Consider the following 21,178-nt stretch of genomic DNA (forward strand, 5'->3'; position numbering starts at 1 on the left):
TATGCTGCATTTGTGTGTGCGTCATACATTATTAGCATTGTTTTGTACTACTGCTTATTACATGCAGAAACGTAGCTTAAACAATATTTTGAGCGAACTAATTTTGATTCAGCTGGAAAATCTCCAAACACATTCACAGCATGACATCTGGAGTTTACGTTTAATCTTTGTCTGTCTTTCTTTCTTCTCGTTTTGATCCTTTTTCAACCTTCCCTCTATTGCTCAATTAGACCTCCCCCACCACAGACCGAAACCCCTGTATGTGCCAGTGACGCGGAACAATGAGAGCACCTTCTGCACCAGGGACCAGTACCTGGCACCGCGTGTGGCCTTCATCACCTGGCTGGTCACCTTCTTCCTGGAGAAGAAGTATGTCAACAGTGCTGCTGCGGCGCAGAGCGCCAAGAACGGCACTGAGGTCATTCCCAAACTCATTCAGGTGAGTGTGACAGTACCATTCCTTTGTTTGTTTTACTGTCATTGAGGATAGAGGAGAGTGGCTGTCGTGAAGGTTTTTTACAGAATTCTTCTCAGAATTATTTTTATTCAAAAATGTCTTTTCTTGGTCCTTAAAAACATGACCAACAAGATTCAATGAAGTCCCATATTTATTATATCTCATTATATGTAAGTGTTAAAATAATGAATAGTGCAGTGTATTTCTTTTTATAACAGAGCGACAGTTATCACTGGTAGAAAAAGAGGGGAATTAAATGCAAAATAAATATTGACTATGACTACTATGACTATGATTACATAGAAGTGAGAATCCTTTTACAGTAATGACCAATACAGTTGCTCGTTCCCCATAAACATGACAATAAAACACAGCTAATTGACTAAGGAATTACTATTCACAGAGACTGTAGCGACTAATTATTTAACTGCAGAGGCAGCCTTATAGCATACTAAGGCACTCTCATTTCTCATGGTGTCTCTGTGGTGCCCAGACTGTCACTGCAGGCAGTAGCAGCCAGGAGAAGGAGAAGGATAAAACATCAGATGGGGATACAAACGGGCCAGCGGGGGAGCCTGAGAAGAGCCACTCCAACAGCAGCACGCTGTCTGATCGGCGGCCCAGCGATTCCAGTTTGTGTAGCATTGAGGAGGAGCACCGCTATGTCTACGACATGGTGCACGCCATCCTGCTGTCCACCAGGGACAATGTGAATTTTGTCAACGAGGTCTTCCACCAGGTACGGGGGGGATGCCAAGCAATATTTCCTTAATTGATGTTGTAAAGATTAATCACATTGAAGATATAGTTTTCATTGTGGGTCATAATTAGAATACAGACTGCATACTGATGCTGTGACAACCTGTACTATGTCGCCCTCTGCTGGCTGTTTGGTAACATGACTTCAAGATCCTTCCTACTACCAGGCTACCGTTGAAAACCTTTCCATGTTTTCCCTCCTAAGGCCTTCCTGCTGCCGTCCTGCGAGGCATCAGCAACCAGGAAGGTGATCAAAGTATACAGGAAGTGGATCCTGCAGGACAAGGCCTGCTTCATGACAGAGCCTGACACACCTGCCCAGACAGATGAAGTGGATGACGGCCCTGAACAAACACTCAGCACAGAAACTAACAGCATGCACGCACAGGTGAACGCTCTGAAGCAGACAGCCAAATATTTTATGTGTGGACCTGTGGGGGGAAAAAAAGTCTGGATGTTGGGGGGGTGGGGGGTGTCTCAGAACAGCATAGATAAGCAAGTTAAGACCATATAGAGTCTTTTCTATCATGAGTATAGTCTATGTCTTAATATCTTAGTATATGTCTACTAACCAATCGGCTGGCCTACTTTGTCTCCTACCAGATATTACAGAGTCACGGCCACAGACGGACGTCCAGCTGGGGGAGGACGTACTCATTCAGCAGCGCGATCAGTCGGGGCTTCCTTACTGAGGAGCAGAACAGGGACATCAAGGCTGGTATCCAGCCCACACTACAGGTCTGTCTCTATGTTCCGAGATCACAGCATTTGGTGATGAGAATCAACAGTACTTCTTGTATGCACTTTGTCTATCGTCACTGTTGTCTTGCTTACTTTGTCTTGACTGTTTGCTCAACTTTCTACTCTGTCTTCATGCGTGCAGGTGTTCCTGACCAACTCGTCCAATGTGTTCCTGTTAGAGCCATGCCAGGATGTACCTAAACTCCTGGAGAACCAGGTTGAGGTGTGCAAGGGTGTTCTCAGCATCTACCGGCACATGATCATGGAGCACACCATGGACACTCAGACATGGTCAGTGAGATATTTTCCCAGTCGTTCCCTCATGACTGTCAAAGTTCATCTGATTTTATTTGACTTCATCGCTTTGCTGTTGTTGTTTTTTTGGTGCCGCTGTTCGGATTCATTGTCTGTGTTCTGCAGGGAGCAGATGCTGCAGGTACTGTTGAGGGTCACAGAGGCAGTGATGAAGAGGCCACAGGAAAACCAAAGAAAAGACACCTTTGCTGAAAGCTTAGCATCTATACTCTTTAGGGTATGTCTAGAGATGCTTATTTTTACATTAACATTGCATATGTGTTAGTGTCAATATGTCATCATACCTACTCTCAGTAGACTGTATGTAATCATTTGTCGTTTATGAGTAAACACCACAATTTGTCACTCAGGAACCTTTATGTACTAGGTGTGTGTGTGTGTGTGTGTGTGTGTGTGTGTGTGTGTGTGTGTGTGTGTGTGTGTGTGTGTGTGTGTGTGTGTGTGTTTGTGTGTGTGTGTGTGTGTGTGTGTGTGTGTGTGTGTGTGTGTGTGTGTGTGTGTGTGTGTGTGTGTGTTTGTGTGTTTGTGTTTGTGTGTGTGTCTTGGATGGATTGGTTGTTGGAAAAAAAAAGGCAAAGAAACACTACACCAAATGAGATATGTCAGTGTGAGAATTCTGCTGTCTTATCCAGGGCTGGAATTCATAGCTGCGACCGTGTCTGTCAATGCTAATTCATCTTTCCTTGTCTCATCTTGCATTCAGACCATCATCGTCGCGTGGGTGCGAGCCAACCTGTGTGTTTTTATCTCCCGGGAGCTATGGGACGAGCTGCTGGCAGTGCTGTCCTCTCTTACCTGCTGGGAGGAGCTGGTGACAGAGTGGGCCAGCATCATGGACTCCCTCACGGCTGTGCTGGCACGCTCCGTTTATGGCCTGGACATGGCCAACCTGCCTCTGGACAAACTCAGCGAGCAGAAGGAGAAGAAGCAGAGAGGACGTGGTGAGGGGGAGAAATGGGGAGGAGATAAATGGGAATTGGGATGGCTAGAATTTGGTTGGAAAAATGTTTGAAATTGATGTAACTCTGGTTCTGGTTATTTTACAGGTGAGCCTTGTGTTTTCCTACATTTATCTGTTTAACCAAACTTTATAAAATCAAGTTTGGTTGTTAGTTTCTTTCACTTTGGCACGCAAAAGCCATTTCTGTCCAGAGGGGGATATGTGAGTGCACTGTTTTTCTCATGTGGAGTGTTACACACTATCTACCTAAAGAACTTGAGTTAATCAGAATAATATTGTTTTCAGCTGACTTGTTTTGAGTTGGCTTCCATTCGTGAACATACAGCTATGTGTAACACATAGTTTGAATTGATGTTAAACAGATAATTCGTACATAATGACTCCTTGCTCAAATGGACGTGGCCTTGTTCAGTGTTGACATTTAGTCCATTGGTTGATTAGTCAATGACCAGAAAATGAATCAACAATTTGATAATTAATTGTTTCAATCTTTCATTTTAAAAAAGATAAGCACAGCATTTCAGAGGTAGATTTTTCTCTGTTTTGTGTCATTGTAAATTGAAAACCTTTTGAGTATTTGACTCCTGACTCAACAATACACCTGTGACAATATAAACTGTCCATCCATCAGAGTGCCCTCCTGTCCTGACAGTCGCCACTGTCAGAACTGTTCAGATCCTACACATTGCAGGTTTAAGTCTGCACTTCTTCATTGAGTTTATGCTACTTCAGATGATACCCACACTACTTGCTGGGTTTAAGGAAATGGGCAATCAGACATTGATGTTGACGGCATGTGGATATTATATTCAAATAACACATTTTCTAAGGCTTAACAGTTATGATAACCAAAATTGTCCTTTAAGACACTCTGTGTTGCTGAAAGCCTTTGCATGTCAGTAGAGGTTGTTGGTGCTAAACCCAAATATGAATATGATTATAAATTTTTTTGAAAAGTACACTGATATCGCAGTAATGATATCATTGTAATGAGGAATGTGTTGTTCTCTGCTTGTCAGGAGTGATCCAGGACTCCCAGAAGGCAGCAGCAGTTGCACGTTCCTTCTCACTGAGTTGGAGGAACCAAGGGGAGCAGGGCGGGCCAGGAGTCCAGGAGCCAATGAGGATTCGCTCAGCAACTACATCAGGAGCTCCTGGTGTAGAGAAAGCCCGTAACAACGTCCGACAGAAAGCTTCTGGTAAGTACCTGTAATATTAGTGATAACAGTGTTATCGGTGCATGTCACTATGCCATCAAACCAGGCAAAAATAAAATACAAAGGGGGCTTTTATAAGAGCCTCTGCATGTATGTACTATTCCATACCCGTGCCTGTTAATCTTCTATCTTTGTGTGGGTCAGCAACACAGTACTGATAAGCTTCTGGAGCACAGCCTCAGACCACATGGTTAATCAGAAGTATTGACTGTGTGTGAAAGCCTTCAGACAGGTCCATGTGTACGCGAGCCCAGGTGTCGTTGAAAGGCCCAGCACCAAAGACAAAGGGGCCAACAGATGGCCCCCATTGTTCCCCTATCATGTCACTGGCCAGTGTCAACATATTTCCATGTCAGCTCGATTGCAGGCATACAGGACGCCCCCCCAACAGCATGTCAAAGGCCAGCTTTGGACACTCATTGTCATTAGCTCAATTCAGGCACTGCAAACACCCCTTATCTGATGGGAATGTGGCAGGCTAATTATAAGTTGAGCTGGAAGGCAGTAGAGTAGTAACTAGCTGCAGTCCCTGTCTTGCTTGTCTTAATTTAGTCTAGACAGAATCTTAATGTGGAGGATAAAAGACAGAGATGATCCCTTTTCACCGTCCACCCCTCCAATTACCACGTACGTTCTAAAATGGCGAGCTTGTTGAGCTTGAGCAGATGTATTTGAGCCTGAACGATGAAGTCTTAGAAGGCGTGTATGTGTGTGTGGGTGTGTGCGTGGGTGTGCTGACAAATCTATTATATGTCTCATGTGCATGTTAATGCACCTATTCTGTTAGTCTGTTTATTTGTATCTGCATGCAAGCAAAGATGGACATTAAACACTACCGCTTCAAATTCCCTTCCCTTTCTTTTGCCTAATTGGATTTCTCCCACATTGATCTTCAAAGGCCCGACAGCCCTCCTCCCTACTCCTCAAGAGAAGGCCCACACATGAATTGCACGGCAGTTTTTGATAGTTTCATTAAGAGTGTAATTAATGCTCATTAATATGCATAAATGGGAGGCAGTGGTGGGCTGTAGCAGAGACAATGTATCTCTCTCACTGAAAGGCATAATTAAAGTGTGCTGAAAACAGAGAATAGAACTGTCCTCTGTCATTGCTCTTTTTGAGATTAAGCCTGAAGTGCTATCCAGACACAATGGCAATGCCTCAGTATTGACAACTGTCAAAACTTGCCTGTACTTGGATATGCAAATACAAACTAATATTGTTCTGAGATCTTTTCTTGATAATGAAAAAGGTTGCATATTTCATTATGGTGCTCATTAAGCTTCTCCAACTACAGAGACCCAGTTGCACATGCTCTCGCTCTGCCATTGCTGGGATGGTTAAGCCTTGACTACTTTGAGTCTTAATTATAATAAGATTACATAATTTAGTCAGAAATAAGATAAAATGTTGTACCTTTGGCCTATGCATGATTATTTCCTGTGTTTGGTGCAGCATTTAGATAAAGCATCCCAATTAAAAGACAAACTCATCCCATCCTCCTTTTGTTCTACATGTATAACAACTGAATATACTTGTCTAAGAAACATAAGCAATACACAACATATGTTAAATGTTGTATCTCAAAGCCTTTTACCAATGTTAGTCTATTTTTTCCCCCTTTTTACTGTTTGTCTTGTATTATACAATATATAATACAGTCCATTTACCATTAAAAAACTAGCTAAAGTAGTTTATAACATTGTTTTAAAATCAAATGTGTTATTATTATTGTTATTTTTGAGACTCTCAAATATCAATATCCACATCCATGTTTTTTTAATGGGAAAGAAACAACTCAATGTTTTGCAATAGCCGTTTATTAAGAAGTTTATTAAGCTTCTCCACACTGAACGACTTTCAAAACTGGGATTTTTTTAAGGGAGTCTTGGGATATTGCAGCGACTAGTTCAGCAGTGAAATTAGTTGAAACAGATGGCGTGTTCATAAACATCTGCTCCTTATCTTGGCAGGTAAGAGAGCCCAAACACGTAATTTGCATTACAGTGGCCCAGGACACATTCGTGTACACGCTGCTAAAAGAACGTGGCCATATGTGTCCCCGACCACCTCTGAATGTGGTCTGAGAGAGCGGATCTCAGCGCATGTTCAATGCATCTTGGGTGCATTCACACCTGTACTTGTGATTGGATCGCCCAAAATATTTGTTCATATAGGTGTAAACAGCCTCAATGTTATTTACAGTTCTTTCTCAGAGCTCAGCTGTCTATTGTTCTCTCATTGATTAGGTCAGACTCTGGTTCTGCTGTGCTCTATGTAGTCCGCTTTCCCGATCAGGAATGTTTTTATTCATTGAAGTACTTTTGTAGCGCTCTGTACTTTGCTGTTAATACTGTCTTCTTCCCTTTACTTCTTTTCTCTTTCCACTGTCTTTCCTCTTCTTTCTTTCTCCCTGATGGAAGCTAAGCGAAGCCAGTCCATCAGCAACTGTGTTCATCTATACGAGGCTTTGCCCACTACTAAAAGCGTTCCTATGCTGCTCCACACTGTGAGCTCTTTTTTGCCTGGTATCTCTTCTGGTAACTCTGCTTGCTCTCACAGACTCTCAGGTAAAGTGTATTCTGAGAGCCGCATGTGTTATGTGTGTTTGTGACCTCCGCCCTGCCTTTCCATCCATCTGTCACTATCTGTCATATGCCACCAGTTTCTGTGTCAGTTGTGACAGTGTTTGGAGCGGAGAGGTTTTTGTCTTAACAGGTACTTTAGACTGTTTTGTGCTTACTTTTTGAAAAATGTAAACGTTTCTAGGGCATCCCTCCGATGTATAGGAATACTGTCTGTAGCAAGAGTATGTCTGCATCATCACTGCATGTGTGCATGTCCTAATTGCTTCCTGGTGTTCTCATGAATGTGTCTTCAAATCCCTAAAAATAACAAATGACATATCTTTTCATTTGGAGGTCTGTGTTAGGTTTTGTTGTTGTTGATGTTGTGACCCTGCTGAACAAGCATCTTATTTTCTCCTGTCTCTCAGATGTGGAGGAGTGTCAGCTGTCAGAATGTGGAGGAGAAGAGGAGCTGGGAGGCGGGGATAGCCCTCTGCCACGTAGCAGCAGCACCTCCGACATCACCCAACAACTGTCTGACACTTTACCAGGTATATACTACTACTACTGTATCACACCCTTTACAATTTACTGCAGTCCAATACAATAGCAATAAATCAATCTTTGTTAAGGCTCTTCTGTTCAGTTTTTGTTGATAGTGGGTCACATATTATAGGTGTGTAGATCATAGTGAGTGGTGGTGGAACAGTATTAGACTGGGGTCTAGAATCTGAGGTAATACTTTGATGGATACTTATAACAATATTACAGATTTTTAAATATATGTAAAGATGTGGCATCTGCTGAGGACTTATATATAAAATTAAACATAATTAAACAACAATATGGATCCTGCATGTCTTTATGAGGGTGACTGGTGACTGTTTTTATTCATACCACCTGTGAAGATAATATGTGGAAACCAGGCATTTACATTGCATTCTCATATCCATTTTGATGCATTTTTATTTCATTTAGCTGTTTTATTCGTTTATTTGACAGGGGCCGTGCTCATTAATCAACAAATGAAAGAATTATAACTGGGCCAAAGTTTGCCTTGAAGTCTTCATCTATTGTCCCTGGCCAGATATTAAAAAGGAACACATTTTGGATTAACCAACTAAACTTAAGGACATAAGGGTAGTAGTAAATAGAAAAAAAAGCTCTTTTAAGATGTCTTAATCTCTTTTGCTCTGCCTGTTTGTAATATCCTCTGTTGCACTTCAGGCCAGAAGAGAGAGTCTTCCCCCACTTCCTGTGGCTCTGATAGCAGGATGTCTGAGGCGAGGAGAGAGAGCAATGAGCCACCAGTGGTGAGAGGAATATTCATCTACTGTAGTATTATATTACAGTTCTGAAATAAGATTTGTCCATACAAGTGTCTCTCCTTAAAGGTGCAGTGTGTACGATATAGCCAGAAGTTTAGTGAACAGAATGTGAAGAAATAACATTTTAACAGTATGTCAAAGACATCTATGTGTTGTGTGGCAGAGATCTGTACTGTAGTTAGCATGCTAGCCAATTAGCTGTCTTGTAATAACATTTTATACCTCAAGAGATCTATAGTATGCACCCCCCTCATAGTTTCAACTGGGAGATGTATGCAGTTTTGTAACGTTTCATAAGCACCCTTAGCTTTTTTAGTCTGATAAATAAACTAAAACTCACAAACTGTCAAGAAAGGAAATATTCTTTTTATTTTTCAAACAGAAAAATGGAACTGGACACAAACAAATGTTTTCCCTGTTGTCAAGCTGGCCTGCTGAGCCCTTTTCTGTTGCCTGTGGTGTACACTAACAACAATCCCTTGGTGCTTTGAGCTCATGGACTCATGGTCAGCTAATAGGACCATTAGCCACACAGCTATCTGAGCTAATTAGCTATGTGCTGGAAATAGCTACAGTCAGAGAGTACAGTGAGCAGCGATTAGCAGTTAGTCTGTGGTGGCCAGTTCTTACACATTATACCTTAATGTTTGTTTCTGTATTCCTAGATCCTGATCCGGCGGAGCAGCAGTCCAGCTGAGACAGAGTGCAATGCAGAAGGACAAACAAGCTACACAAGACCCAAGCTCAGAGAGAAAAGTTAGAGATTACATCATTACTTGTTTCTTTACAGTGAGGGTTAGGGGTTGAAGAATCGCTATTTTTAAATTTTGAATTCATCAGATAAACAACAAAGTATCAAATAAAGCTAACTCTTTGCGTGGATTAATAGTTTTCCTTACACAGCCAGTATCATCCATCTCACACTTTTTATGTCCTTTATCCATCTCATTCACCCACCCTACCTAGGTGAGAGTATTAGCAGTGAGACATCCAACGGCTACGTCAACGAAGCTGAGGTTACCTGGCAGGCCTTTGACGAGGAGGCTGACACTCAGTCCACGCAGTCAGCCCACATGGACGTGACAGCCGACCCCCAGAGCCAGGGGAGCCTGCTGCTCAGCCACAATGAGGCTCTAGCAGGTATCGGAACTGATAAGAGCTCACAGGGAGCACCTAAAACAGATGTTGATCCTGTATTTATTCCAGATATTATTTTACAATCATTGAATTAAAATTGGGCTGCACGGTGGCGCAGCAGGTAGTGCGCGTGCCTCACAGCAAGAAGGTTGCCGGTTCGATCCCCGGGTCAGACGGGGCCTTTCTGTGTGAAGTTTGCATGTTCTTCCCGTGCATGCGTGGGTTCTCTCCGGGTACTCCGGCTTCCTCCAGACCAAAAACATGCTCATTAGGTTAATTGATGACTCTAAATTGTCCGTAGGTGTGAGTGTGAATGGTTGTTTGTCCTTGCATGTGGCCCTGCAATCGGCTGGCGACCAGCTCAGGGTGTACCCCGCCTCTCGCCCATTGTAGCTGGGATAGACTCCAGCCCCCCGCAACCCCGAAAGGGATAGGCGGTATAGATAATGGATGGATGGATTGATGAATTAAAATTACCCAAGTTAAGGTTTTAGCCTTGTACGCTTGATGAGTCGACAAAGAAGATGCAATGCAGATGCTATCGAGACCAATTATAGAGAATTAGCCAATGAGAAGGTAAATGTGGATACAGTCTTTTCTCTGGCTTTTTAACTTTTTGGTTCAGTGTCATTTGAATAATTGTATTCAGTCAAGAAAGTAGATATTGTGTCATTTATGAAAAAAAAATCTCCAAGAGAAATCCTTAACATTCAGCACAGAGGCAAAATGAGTCGAAGGAGTTCAGCAGTATTGCAGGTTCATCTGAGGTGGGTCCCATCTGGGGTTTTGGTGCCTCCTAAAACCTCACTCATAATGGATTAGTCATAACCAGGTAGAGTGATCCAGTAAAGAAACTTGACCTGCATGTCAGCATCTGCTACGGTCCGTCTGCGGCTAAGCCATTTAATCTTTTAAAGCTGGCAACATTTTGTGTGAACGTTGTGAAGGAAAGGTGACCTGTAGTCTATGGTTTGATTAGACAGAATTGTGGTGTTGTGGCTGTCAGTGCAGTTTTTATTTTCATAGGCAAAATAATCATGATGTTCCTTCTGCTTTAAACCCTTCAGCTTCTACCTTACACCCCCACCCCCCACCCACTTTTATGTGAACTCCGTGTTGTCCTACATTGTGATCACATTGAAGTTGTCACTCTTCCTTTGTCCCTGTGTTCCCTTCCTCAAACCCTTTTTTTTTTTTTATCCCTTTCCCCTTGTTGTTTTTAGGTCCTGAGTGTGCCCTCCCTCCCCACTCTGCACCCCCGTCCTACCACCACCACCACAACCACTACCACTACCCCCAGAACCCGCCCGCCTCACCAGCCCTGCTGGTGCACACAGAGTGCCCACGGGACTGCCCCCTGGATGACACCATGCATCAGTCTGTCTTACATATGCCACATCACTTGGGTACTGCTCCCCAGCTGCTACTCATCATATAGACCATAGAGTCCTCATTTACCATTGACTCTCCATGCTCTATATTATCCTCCTTAACTTCCTTTGCTTACATTACACTTATCCATGCTTTTGTTGTTGCCAGATGGCAGATCTTGATGAATTACTTGATTTGATACAACAAATTGCTGCATTTTGCTCAAACAGCAGAAAAATCTTTCCTTCCACAATCACCTCCAATCTGCTCCACTATCCACGCCATCCATGTCTGTCTTTTCCAGGCCTTAACACTCCCTCTACTCCCCATTGTTCTTCCGCTGCCCACTAGGTAGCACTGTCCTCCCACAATTCAACCTGAGTTCATCTGGACGTTGCATGTGACTTGTGCCTGGTTCCCAAAAGTGTTTCAGTTCTTTGATAAATTTCAGTGGACAAATATCTTAGTGCTGGGATGCATTTGGGAAATTGCACACAGAGACTGTGAATTTGGTCAACAAATGCTGCTCAAACAATGACAGGATGGCTTTGAGGGTTTATTCATCTTTCATATGTTACATAAAAGTCCAAAATTTAAAATGCTTTTAAAAAAGGTGTTCTGCGTTTGTTGACTGAATCCCCTTTGAAATTAGATTTGGTTCATGTCATATTAGGTACCAAGGCTACAAATCTACGCCTTGCCAAACCTTTTTTTTCCTCTAACCTAAACCACCCCAAACTCTGTCTCTGACCATGCAGACAGTAGTGAGTGTCTGGCTGATGATGTCAGCATCATTGCGGGTGGGACCCTGACTGGTTGGCATGCTGATTCGGCCTTCGTCCTGTGGAGGAGGATTTTGGGTATCCTGGGAGATGTTAACAGCATCCGCTGCCCCAAAATCCATGCCAAGGTCTTTTCCTATCTTTATGAGCTCTGGCACAAGCTCGCCAAGGTAAGGTTGAGAGGAAAAAAACCATATGAGCATTTTTTTTGTGAATGTTGTTTGTATTGACTGAAAGTGAACCTGTGCTTACAGATCCGGGACAATCTCGGGATCAGCGTGGACAACCAGTCTTCTCCTCCCCAGCCTGCCTTCATCCCTCCTCTTCGAATGCTGGCCTCCTGGCTCTTTAAGGTACCAGCAACACAAGGACACAGCAGAGAAAGTTTAGAAAACAATAGCCGCAATGATTAAATACTTTTAAAATGAATCTAACTAAGTTTAACTCAATGTCGCATCTACTGTCATACTGTCCTGGAAAAATAATCCAAAGCATTTTCAACAATATGTGGTTGTTGTTTCCTTGGCAGAATCCTCCAATGCTCATGTCAGAATTTATGTTTCCAGCAGCAGCAGCAAGTCATAAGCAGGACTGAATGGTCGGCTTTAGCAGCGGCAGACGCTGTTACTGAACAAAAATGAAAAAATATGAGAACAAAAATGTTGGTCAACTTCTTGAACTCCACCTCCTGCCCTATAATAGATTTTAAACACATCTTCAGCTCCTGAAGAAGAAGACATCCCTGATAAAGGGATGTCTTTCTTTCTTTCATAATAATCCTGACCTCAGCATCTCCTCTCCACAGGCCACCATGCTGCCAGCTGAGTACAAGGCTGGCAAGCTGCAGGCCTACAAGCTGATCTGTGAGATGATGACCAGGCACCAGGATGTGCTGCCCAACAGTGATTTCTTGGTGCACCTCTACCACGTCATGCACATGGGCATCACCAGCGACGACCAGGTACAGCCAGCAGGTGGCACCTACAGCAAGGCTGGCAGTTGTTCAGTTTTTCACCACCAGATGGCGGACTAAACACACTCAAGTCACATACACACTTTGGCCCTGTGACAAAACTGGAAATGATGGGTTTTTGGTAGATGCCAAATTGTTAGTTGCTGATTTGCCATCTACTTCTTCCTGTGTGATGTGACAGTGATTCCTACTCACCTGTTAGTTCTTCATTCAATTCAGGTAAACTTCTCATCTATACCCATCATGTGTCCAGTTCGTTTTACATACCGTGTTTTGTAACTGACAGGAGTGAGGACACGGGTCATATCGCTGCACTGCCAATCTAAGATTGTTAAGGCTTCGTTTCAGCTGGTAATGTTGAAAAACTGTGTGCCAACCAGTGGTGATGAAGAATGCCTCAGTGTTTTGGCATCTTCTACCTCTTCTAGCCACACCCTTCCTTGTACTGTATTTAAATCTGGCCTCACTCCATTCCTTCCAGACGAAGCTGAGTGGAGATGAATGGAGTCCCCCAAAACAAAGGACGGGGATGAAAGTGTGTGTGGGTGGGGGGTGTTTTGGATTCATGTGTGTGTGTGTGTATATGTATGCCCTCCTGGCTGGGTTTCTATTGCGCCTTGGCAGTGCGACAAGCTTATTAGAATGTTTTCCATGTCGTTAAATAATGTTTTGAGCCCCTGCCGCGTATACGTGATTAATTAAGGATTGACGTCTGTCGCGCTCCGTTAGACTGACACGTCGGCCAGGGGCCCCGAGTTGGCCGGCCTGCCTGCCTGCCCGCCCGCCTGCCTGCCTGCCTGCCTGTGTGTATGCAACTGTGTGAAGGAGCGGGAGGGGAGTCTGGGGAACGTACTGTAGAGTAGAGCAATGAGGGGGGCACATTGAGGGACGAGGCAACATTCTCCAGCTTTTGTTGTGGCTCTGTATAATGCGTCAGGGGGCCAGAGCCAGGCTGGCCACTGAAGCATGCTCAAATTGGCCGGAGAAAAGAGTCCTCACGCCACACAATAGAGGACAGCCGCACGCCTGCTTAACATAAGAAAGTGGCTCTTACTCTCCCCCTCCTCTCTTTACCCACAACTCCCACCCCATCCAAAAAAAGGAAAAAACATATACTTTTCCAGATCAGTCGTGTATGTGAGTGTGAGGATAATTTATATTTATTTATTTTTCTTATTTTAATGTATTTTTTTTATTCTTTCTCATTCACAATTTTTTAAAATTATTTTCAATTATTTACAGGCTGGTCTGCAAATCATCTAATAGAATTGTGCATGTGCAATTTGTAAATCAAACATATGGTTGGTGTTTTAGTTTTGTTTCGCACACACGGTGCATGTTGTCCTTTTGTATCTTACACTATTTATAGGTTGAGCATTTTGTTTGTCACAAAGGCATCAGCATAGCACAATGCAAGTAACCAGTCGGTCTACAGTCTGTACTGTGCACACAAATATTTTTTCATTTTGCACCTATTCATTTTGCATGGTGGAGGAACACCTGTTTCAACCATGCACACGCACTAACACCAGTTAGTCTTGCATGGTAGACAGACAGCAAAAGTAGCTCCTCCTAAACATTGTTCATCTGGTCACTGGAAAAGCAGCGGTTTTGTATAATTTATATACTGCCAGATGAAAGTTTGACAGTTGACCCCCTAAGCCACAAACGTGGCTGTTGATTAAACCTCTCACCTTATATTTATGCAGGTGGGTTATATCCTGTCCTTGCGAAGGGGAAAACCCCAGATATTCATAGTGATGATAGTGGTGTTGAATTTGCAGCAGGAAATCTGGGCTGGACTAAACTGGTCCATGTTTAGTAAATGAGACGAACATTTTCTGATGTTGTGCGTTGTGATGCAACGCCGAACTGAACCCTGTCACCTCAGGGGCCAGCAGGTGGACAGCGTGTGCTTTCCTGGAGATGAGGCCAAATGAAAAGGCCTGAGGTGGCTCTATTCAGAGTTACATTAATGCACCTTTTGTTGATTCAGGGGCCATTCCGACTGCCAGCACAGAGCCACACGCGGGGCTCAATTCCCATTTCTATACACACACCTCAAACCAGGTTCCCCCTACTTACACATACAATAGAAAACACTTTGCATTCTACATTTGTGGCTTCCTCTAAAATGCTCATTTCAGGCAATCAAGCAACAGTTTGTTGCATGCTAATTACCTCTGACTGCACTGCACATTATGCTTCAGAGGTCAATTACCAACAAAATGAGGGTAAAATGGGCCCTCAACCCTAAAGCTCTTCCCACCAATTTTCCACATGCAGTGCATCTTGTTAGTTTGACTTCCTGCTTATTGCCTCTGCGTGTTTATTCTACTCCCCTTTTGTTCACCTGCATTCCCTGTTTACCAAACCTTCAGGTGATTAATGTCATTGAGAGGGAGAGAGAGAGAGATTGTGTGCGTGTGTGTTTGCTAAGGTGCCCCTCAGTTCATCTAGAAACAGGCTAATGTTTGAACTGTCTGATTTACACAAGTTTATGGCCAAGAAGGCAGGTGTTTCTAGCCTGGACCTTGCCTTTGCACACAAATGTACACGCGCATGTCTCAGATAAGAGAGAGAGCAATCATCCTGCCTTATTGGGATGCTGCATTCTCATACCAATATGTTTGGTTTGTTTTTTTGTTTTCCAAAATACAAGTATGTCTTCCATCAGCGAAGAACGAATAAATCAACCTCCATGCGGCCACTTTCCTATCTAAATATAGCATGGAAAACCTGTCCACCGCTTTTATGGTCTGGTCTAGCATGGTATTACACTGTACATACTTGAGCAGTTTGTGCAGAGCCCTCTGCAGTATAGCATATGTCAATGTTGAAAGAGCGCCCATCTGCCACTGAGCCGCCCGTACCTCAGCAAAACAATACCTTGTCTCTGGCTTTAATTACAGGTTTGCTTGTGTGTGTATATAAACGTGACTCACAAAGTTGAGGTCTTTTGTTCCCCCTCTTATCCTCTGTGAACAATCCATCTGCTGCCTCCATCTCTCTCTCTCTCTCTCTCGCTCTCTCTCTCTCTCTCTCTCTCTCTCTCTCTCTCTCTCTCTCTCTCTCTCTCTCTCTCTCTCTCTCTCTCTCTCTCTCTCTCTCTCTGTCTTTCTTTCCCACTCTGTTTTTTTTTCTCTCCTGAGTGCCTTACTCTCCTCAACATACTTAAAATGCTTAGCCTACCTGTTGGAGGAAAAACGCTATCTCCCTGCCACGTCTCCTACATGGTTGCCCATTTACAAAATATTCCTGCTTCCCTCACTACCCACACTAATAAAACCCAGTGCTCATAAGAAATACAAAAATCCTGCAGAGCTGTGAGCATATTGGAAAATATACTCAGTTTTCGTTCTGATGGATGATGTCAGTTGTAGATGGCTAATAACATAAATATCAATGTGGAAAGTACTGTTTGCCTCCTATTAACATTTATATGTGTGTGTGTGCGCGCGTGTGTGTGTGTGTGTGTGTGTGTGTGTGTGTGTGTGTGTGTGTGTGTGTGTGTGTGCATGCTTCTTATCAGGATGTTTTGAACACCATCATCCGCTCCTGCTCTCCTCGATTCTTCTTCCTCGGCCTGCCGGGTTTCACCATGCTCGTTGGAGATTTCATCACTGCTGCCGCCTGCGTTCTCAGCTCTGTCTCCTCAGAGGTACACACACCCACTTTTAACATGCAGATTTATTACGTGAATCAAACTGGAATCAAAAAGCTGCTTTCAAAAACTGGAAAAAGGAACGTTTAAAAGTGTTCAGTAATGTCACTGAAGGTGTTTCAGTCATTCAACAAAATGCAAAAACTGAATTTCCTCCTCGCACCTGTTGATCATCAGTCGCTGTCACATTCTTTCACTCCCTCCTGACTGATGGTTCTATGAATAACAATTTGTTCCTGTAATAATTGTCTTGAATTTGCAGCTTTTTGACTGAAAAACAAATTGTTGTGTGAATTCTGGCAGTAATAAAATAGAATCCAAGGGACAAAGTAACACAAATGTTTGAAACTTCATGCATATGTTTGGATTGCAAGACGATGAAGAATGCAGTCTTCAAATTTGGAAAAACTTACTGCCCTTTAATGAAGGACTGCGGAGCTGTCACTGAAATTAAAAGCAGTATTTTTTGCTCAGTCTTGCAACACAATTCATCATTTTCATATTGTGCTATACCCACAGTATTGCCTACAGATCAAACTTGGTGTAAGTGTATAAGTCTACTGTGTTTGAGAAGCAAAGAGCAGATATTTATAGATGAAACAGATGACTGTGATCAGTCAGACAGTTTGAACATGCATGAGAAATGCATCATTGGGACAATTGGGAGAAATTATGTTGACAGACCAATAAGATGACCACTCCCCTGTGACTTTATGCCAAGTGTGCACACATTTGAACCAATGGAAAGCTAGTGTTCACTGCCTCTTACTTCTCTAAACTGTATGACATGCCATGAACAGTTTACATGGACACTGCCTGGCCTTTCTTACCGTTTCTTATCGTTAGCAAATATTTTCTCTCACCACAGATTTATTCTCTGTTTTCAGGGTAATAACAGCTCAGCAGGTGCAGTGGAATATACAGTCTGCTTCATAGTTGCGTCCATTGTGCACTTAAGCAATCATTTTGTTGTCTAATGTCTTGTCCATGTGTCAAGAGATTCTGTTGAGCATCAGCAGAATCATGAATGAAGACCCAATTAATTGCATTGGATCGCTCCAATCCTTTTTCCCCTGGGCAGCAACCTTCATGTTTCCTGAAACTGGGTTGTTTTCATGTAACTTGAGGAAATTAATGATCACATTTTTGTTTGTTTGTTTGTGTGTGTGTGTGTGTGTGTGTGTGTGTGTGTGTGTGTGTGTGTGTGTGTGTGTGTGTGTGTGTGTGTGTGTGTGTGTGTGTGTGTGTGTGTTGTTGTTTTGTTTTTCCTCTCACATCTCTACCAGGCTCCAAGGATGGAGGCTCAGACCATCCTGGGCTCCCTCGTGTGTTTCCCCAACCTTTACCACCAGATTCCTATACTGCAGCGTGTGCCTGGCTCTGATGACTTCATTGTAGGCAATGAGGACATCAAGGTAAATGGTCAACATGTGTCCTACTACGTAGTTGCACGACATTTAAAAACAAAAACTGCTTTGTATTGTAGATTAGTCGCAGACGTGTAAAGAAATCTACGTCATTATACTGTACAGGTTTTGCACATTTCTCCTAAAATGTGAACATTAAGAATGATTCAGTTTGACTCACAAGCCTTATGTTACAATGAATGGCCTAGATTGTGAGATCATGTTGTAAACCTAGCATGCTGTCTTTGCTGGACAGGATTATCTTGTCAACATCCTGCTGGAGACAGCAACAAAGGAACACTGTGAAGGGGCCAGGTATGATTGGCAGTGTTGGTGATGCCATTTTTCTTACACTTCAGATTCTGTATTATTCGTACATTTAAGAATAATAACTTCTGTCCCTCAGGTGCATTGCTGTGTGCAGTCTGGGTCTGTGGGTGTGTGAGGAGCTGATGCAGAAGAACATCCATCACCAAGTCAAAGATGCCATCAATGTTCTGGGAGTAACACTAAAGGTCAGTGACCCTCCGAAGGAAGGAAGCTTCATCGCATCGTAAATGCATTTGCAGTCTGGTATCTGCTAACGCAACTGAATTTGGCAAAAAAATCCTGAATTCAACACATCACTTAGCCAGTGTCTTTAAATGAGTTCACACAGAACGCCCGGATTTCATCACAGTCATTTTGTTTTGTTTGTTTTACCTCGCAAGCCCTATAGTATTTAGCTCTACCAAAACAAAATCACATAAAAGGACTGCAGAACAATTTCAACATGGCGAGTGGAAAAAAAAGTGTGAGAATAAAACATGTCCAGTGATGTGACTCAGGGGTATATTTTGGAAGGGCCCTCTTTTTCTACCTGAGTGAAGAGATGCAGAGAACCAGTGGAGGCTGTTTTTTTTTTCCTCATGGAAAAGGGTTTGGGGCGGTGGCGTAATTTTCAGGCTGCTCGCTCTCAGTAGATGTGGGCCAATTTAAGCGGCTACATCTCCCAGCTTCCTGCTCGAGCAACCCCCCACCCCCACCCCCCCTTCTCTAATGGAGCAGTAATCACTCCCCTGTACAACTTGACACACAGACTCAGCCAGCCCCAAAATAGAGGGTATAGGCTGGGTGGGGGATCTAGGGGGAAGAGTGGCACTGAGAGTCTCTTTTCTAAAAGCAGGTGCTGAACTCTCAGGGCCCCTTTTTGTGTTTGGCCATTTCTGCACTCCCCACATTGTCTGCCCTTGTTACATGTTGAGAGGCATTCAGCTGGAAGAAATGGGAAATTCTATTTCTCCACAAAGAATTTCAAATCACTGAAGAAATCCACATTTGAAAGAAAATTGTCAACAGCTCAATTCTTTCCTCCAGTAAGCCTGGAGAAAATGAGCCGTGGTTTGAAGAGGAAATGAAATTATGCTGATTATATGCACAGTAAGTGAAAAACTGAATTTAAGGGAAATTACGCAGAATTCTGTCTCAGTCAGTGTGTGCCTAAACTTTTTCGCTATCTTGTCCTTCTCCCTTATGTGTGCAACTCAACAGGCAGAGTGTTGAATATATGATCATCTCAAATTGGAGGTGTTAATCTTGGGGATGATTGAAAGATCAAATTATTTATTAAAGTTACAGTGGAGAGTCAGCAATTACAGACATAGCTTAATTTACATATCAGATGTCTACGTATTTCTCTGATTGTATCCAAATTAATTAGCTCACTATTAAACCCTTTGAGCAGCTTAAAGTGCTTTGTCATGCTTTGTTAATGCCTTTTTTCCACATTGTTGAGATTGAAAATGTGGGTTTGACAGCTTGGTTGGATGGAAATAGACAAAAAATAAGAAGAGTTGCTTCTGACCTTTGGATAAAATCACAAAATTAGTGAAACCAGCAAGCAAGAAAATGAATAATGGCCAGTGACTACAAAAGTTAAGCTGAGGATATTTTCACTGGCCAGTTAGCATTAATGGATTTCCAGTGAATTGTCAGACTGATGCACAAAGAGTCACATCAACAATGTCCAGGCATTCCTCTGACCTAAGAATGTACATCTGCAGTATAACATAAAGGTACTTTTACAGCAAAATATTTCTTTATGTCAGTGCTGCTTATTGTAAAGGGAGCCAAGTTCTGCGCATCACTGATCAGTTTGTGTCTTGTCCTCCTCTTTGTTTGTTTGTTTGTCCAGTTTGGGAACAAAGCAGTGGCTCAAGCAGCCTGTGATGTGTTTCAACTGCTCATCTCACATTGGGAACATCTGCAGAGGTTGGAGCCCACTCTGCCTAAGAAAATCATTGAGGTAACACACACATACATAAATTGTCAGTAGCCATTAGGGGCCTATGAGAGCATATTATAAGTAAAATGAGAAATCCCTATCATGTCACATTAGATTTTAAATGCAAGTCTTCCTTAAGTTATTGCTTATGCATGTGCATACTCTACAACCCGTGGCAACACGTCCATTTCAGCACACAACCCTGATTCAGCTGATCCAATTATCTTTCTCCTTGTTTTGTCCCAACACAGATCTTTGTGGCCACAATAGCCTTTTTGTTGCCTAGTGCAGAGCACTCAACAGTGGAAGCAGACAAAAAGGTACATGCTGGAAAAGAGGAGATGTGAAATGGCTGAGATCTAAAGGCCCTTGATCTATCATGTTGGAATGGTGCAGTTGCAGAGGAATGTTTCTGCTGTCTCTACTGTTCTGATCTCTATTGCTATAGTTTCTGTCTTTGCAGCTCGCATCTATTATCTGTTGTTTCTCTGGAGCTACACTGCTCCTTTTTGCTATACCAGCATTAATTATTTTTAACTGAAAAAGGAGCTTCTTTCTCACTTTGTCAGGTGATGGTGTCACTGCTACTGTGCCTGTTGGACTGGTGCATGGACGTTCCTCTCAGCTTGCTGCTGGAACCCATCACCATGCCTTTCGTGGAGGACCGCACATCCCACAAGGCCCCACTGCTGGACTACATCTACAGGGTGGGTAGCCTCAATGGCAGCTGGGAGGTGGGAAAAGATGAAAGTTGCAGTTGCAAACATGTCTGCTTTCTAATATCCTCTGAAACATAGTCTTCGCCCTGAGACACAATAACTTCAGCTTTGACACCTCCACCCCCACCCCACCAAATGGGCTTGCCACTTTAATTAGACTCACCTCCGCTGTGACCTCATGACTATGCCTCATTTAACATTATAGTGGCACAACAGCATAGAAGCACCAGCCGTAGCTGCAGGTTGGCATTTGTCATATGTTGGAAACTCTTACAACTTGCTTTGTGGTAGCATATATTGTATTTATTTAAAACAGGGAGAATTTCCAGTATTCAATCTATTTCTCTCTATTAGTCCCCCTAACCCTTTATTTTATGGTCTGACCCTGAGGATGAGGGCCAAGCTTCAGGCACATATGAATGAGGTATTATTCATTCCCTCCTGTCTGGGCAGATGCGGTCAACGGCAGATCTTTGTAAGGATGTCACCCCTGATAAGAAATGGTCCAATTATTCAAA

General features: G+C 43.0%; 1 protein-coding gene across 7 annotated transcripts in view; it reads left to right on the plus strand.

Annotated features, from left to right (window-relative positions):
• The window catches only part of ralgapa2 (Ral GTPase activating protein catalytic subunit alpha 2), an 87,342-nt gene that overhangs the window by 26,473 nt on the left and 39,691 nt on the right, over positions 1 to 21,178 (plus strand). For 4 of the 7 annotated variants that reach the window (XR_011603020.1, XM_070978448.1, XM_070978444.1 and 1 more), the window contains exons 9-32: positions 231 to 439; positions 951 to 1,196; positions 1,422 to 1,604; positions 1,820 to 1,954; positions 2,100 to 2,248; positions 2,378 to 2,489; positions 2,976 to 3,213; positions 4,253 to 4,432; positions 6,874 to 7,020; positions 7,446 to 7,568; positions 8,245 to 8,330; positions 9,011 to 9,101; positions 9,312 to 9,485; positions 10,706 to 10,888; positions 11,612 to 11,805; positions 11,890 to 11,988; positions 12,441 to 12,596; positions 16,141 to 16,269; positions 17,559 to 17,687; positions 17,935 to 17,993; positions 18,085 to 18,193; positions 19,852 to 19,962; positions 20,193 to 20,261; positions 20,511 to 20,648. Coding sequence is in view for 6 of the 7 variants with exons in the window: in XM_070978448.1 (XP_070834549.1) it covers positions 231 to 439; positions 951 to 1,196; positions 1,422 to 1,604; positions 1,820 to 1,954; positions 2,100 to 2,248; positions 2,378 to 2,489; positions 2,976 to 3,213; positions 4,253 to 4,432; positions 6,874 to 7,020; positions 7,446 to 7,568; positions 8,245 to 8,330; positions 9,011 to 9,101; positions 9,312 to 9,485; positions 10,706 to 10,888; positions 11,612 to 11,805; positions 11,890 to 11,988; positions 12,441 to 12,596; positions 16,141 to 16,269; positions 17,559 to 17,687; positions 17,935 to 17,993; positions 18,085 to 18,193; positions 19,852 to 19,962; positions 20,193 to 20,261; positions 20,511 to 20,648 (3,449 nt within the window). In the remaining variant the exon portion in view is untranslated. The remainder of the gene's footprint in view (positions 1 to 230; positions 440 to 950; positions 1,197 to 1,421; positions 1,605 to 1,819; positions 1,955 to 2,099; positions 2,249 to 2,377; positions 2,490 to 2,975; positions 3,214 to 4,252; positions 4,433 to 6,873; positions 7,021 to 7,445; positions 7,569 to 8,244; positions 8,331 to 9,010; positions 9,102 to 9,311; positions 9,486 to 10,705; positions 10,889 to 11,611; positions 11,806 to 11,889; positions 11,989 to 12,440; positions 12,597 to 16,140; positions 16,270 to 17,558; positions 17,688 to 17,934; positions 17,994 to 18,084; positions 18,194 to 19,851; positions 19,963 to 20,192; positions 20,262 to 20,510; positions 20,649 to 21,178) is intronic. The other 3 variants (XM_070978446.1, XM_070978449.1, XM_070978450.1) reach the window with 2 other exon arrangements.

Source organism: Chaetodon trifascialis, chromosome 14 (genome assembly GCF_039877785.1).
Source record: "Chaetodon trifascialis isolate fChaTrf1 chromosome 14, fChaTrf1.hap1, whole genome shotgun sequence".
In the NCBI taxonomy this organism is placed as follows: domain Eukaryota; kingdom Metazoa; phylum Chordata; class Actinopteri; order Chaetodontiformes; family Chaetodontidae; genus Chaetodon; species Chaetodon trifascialis.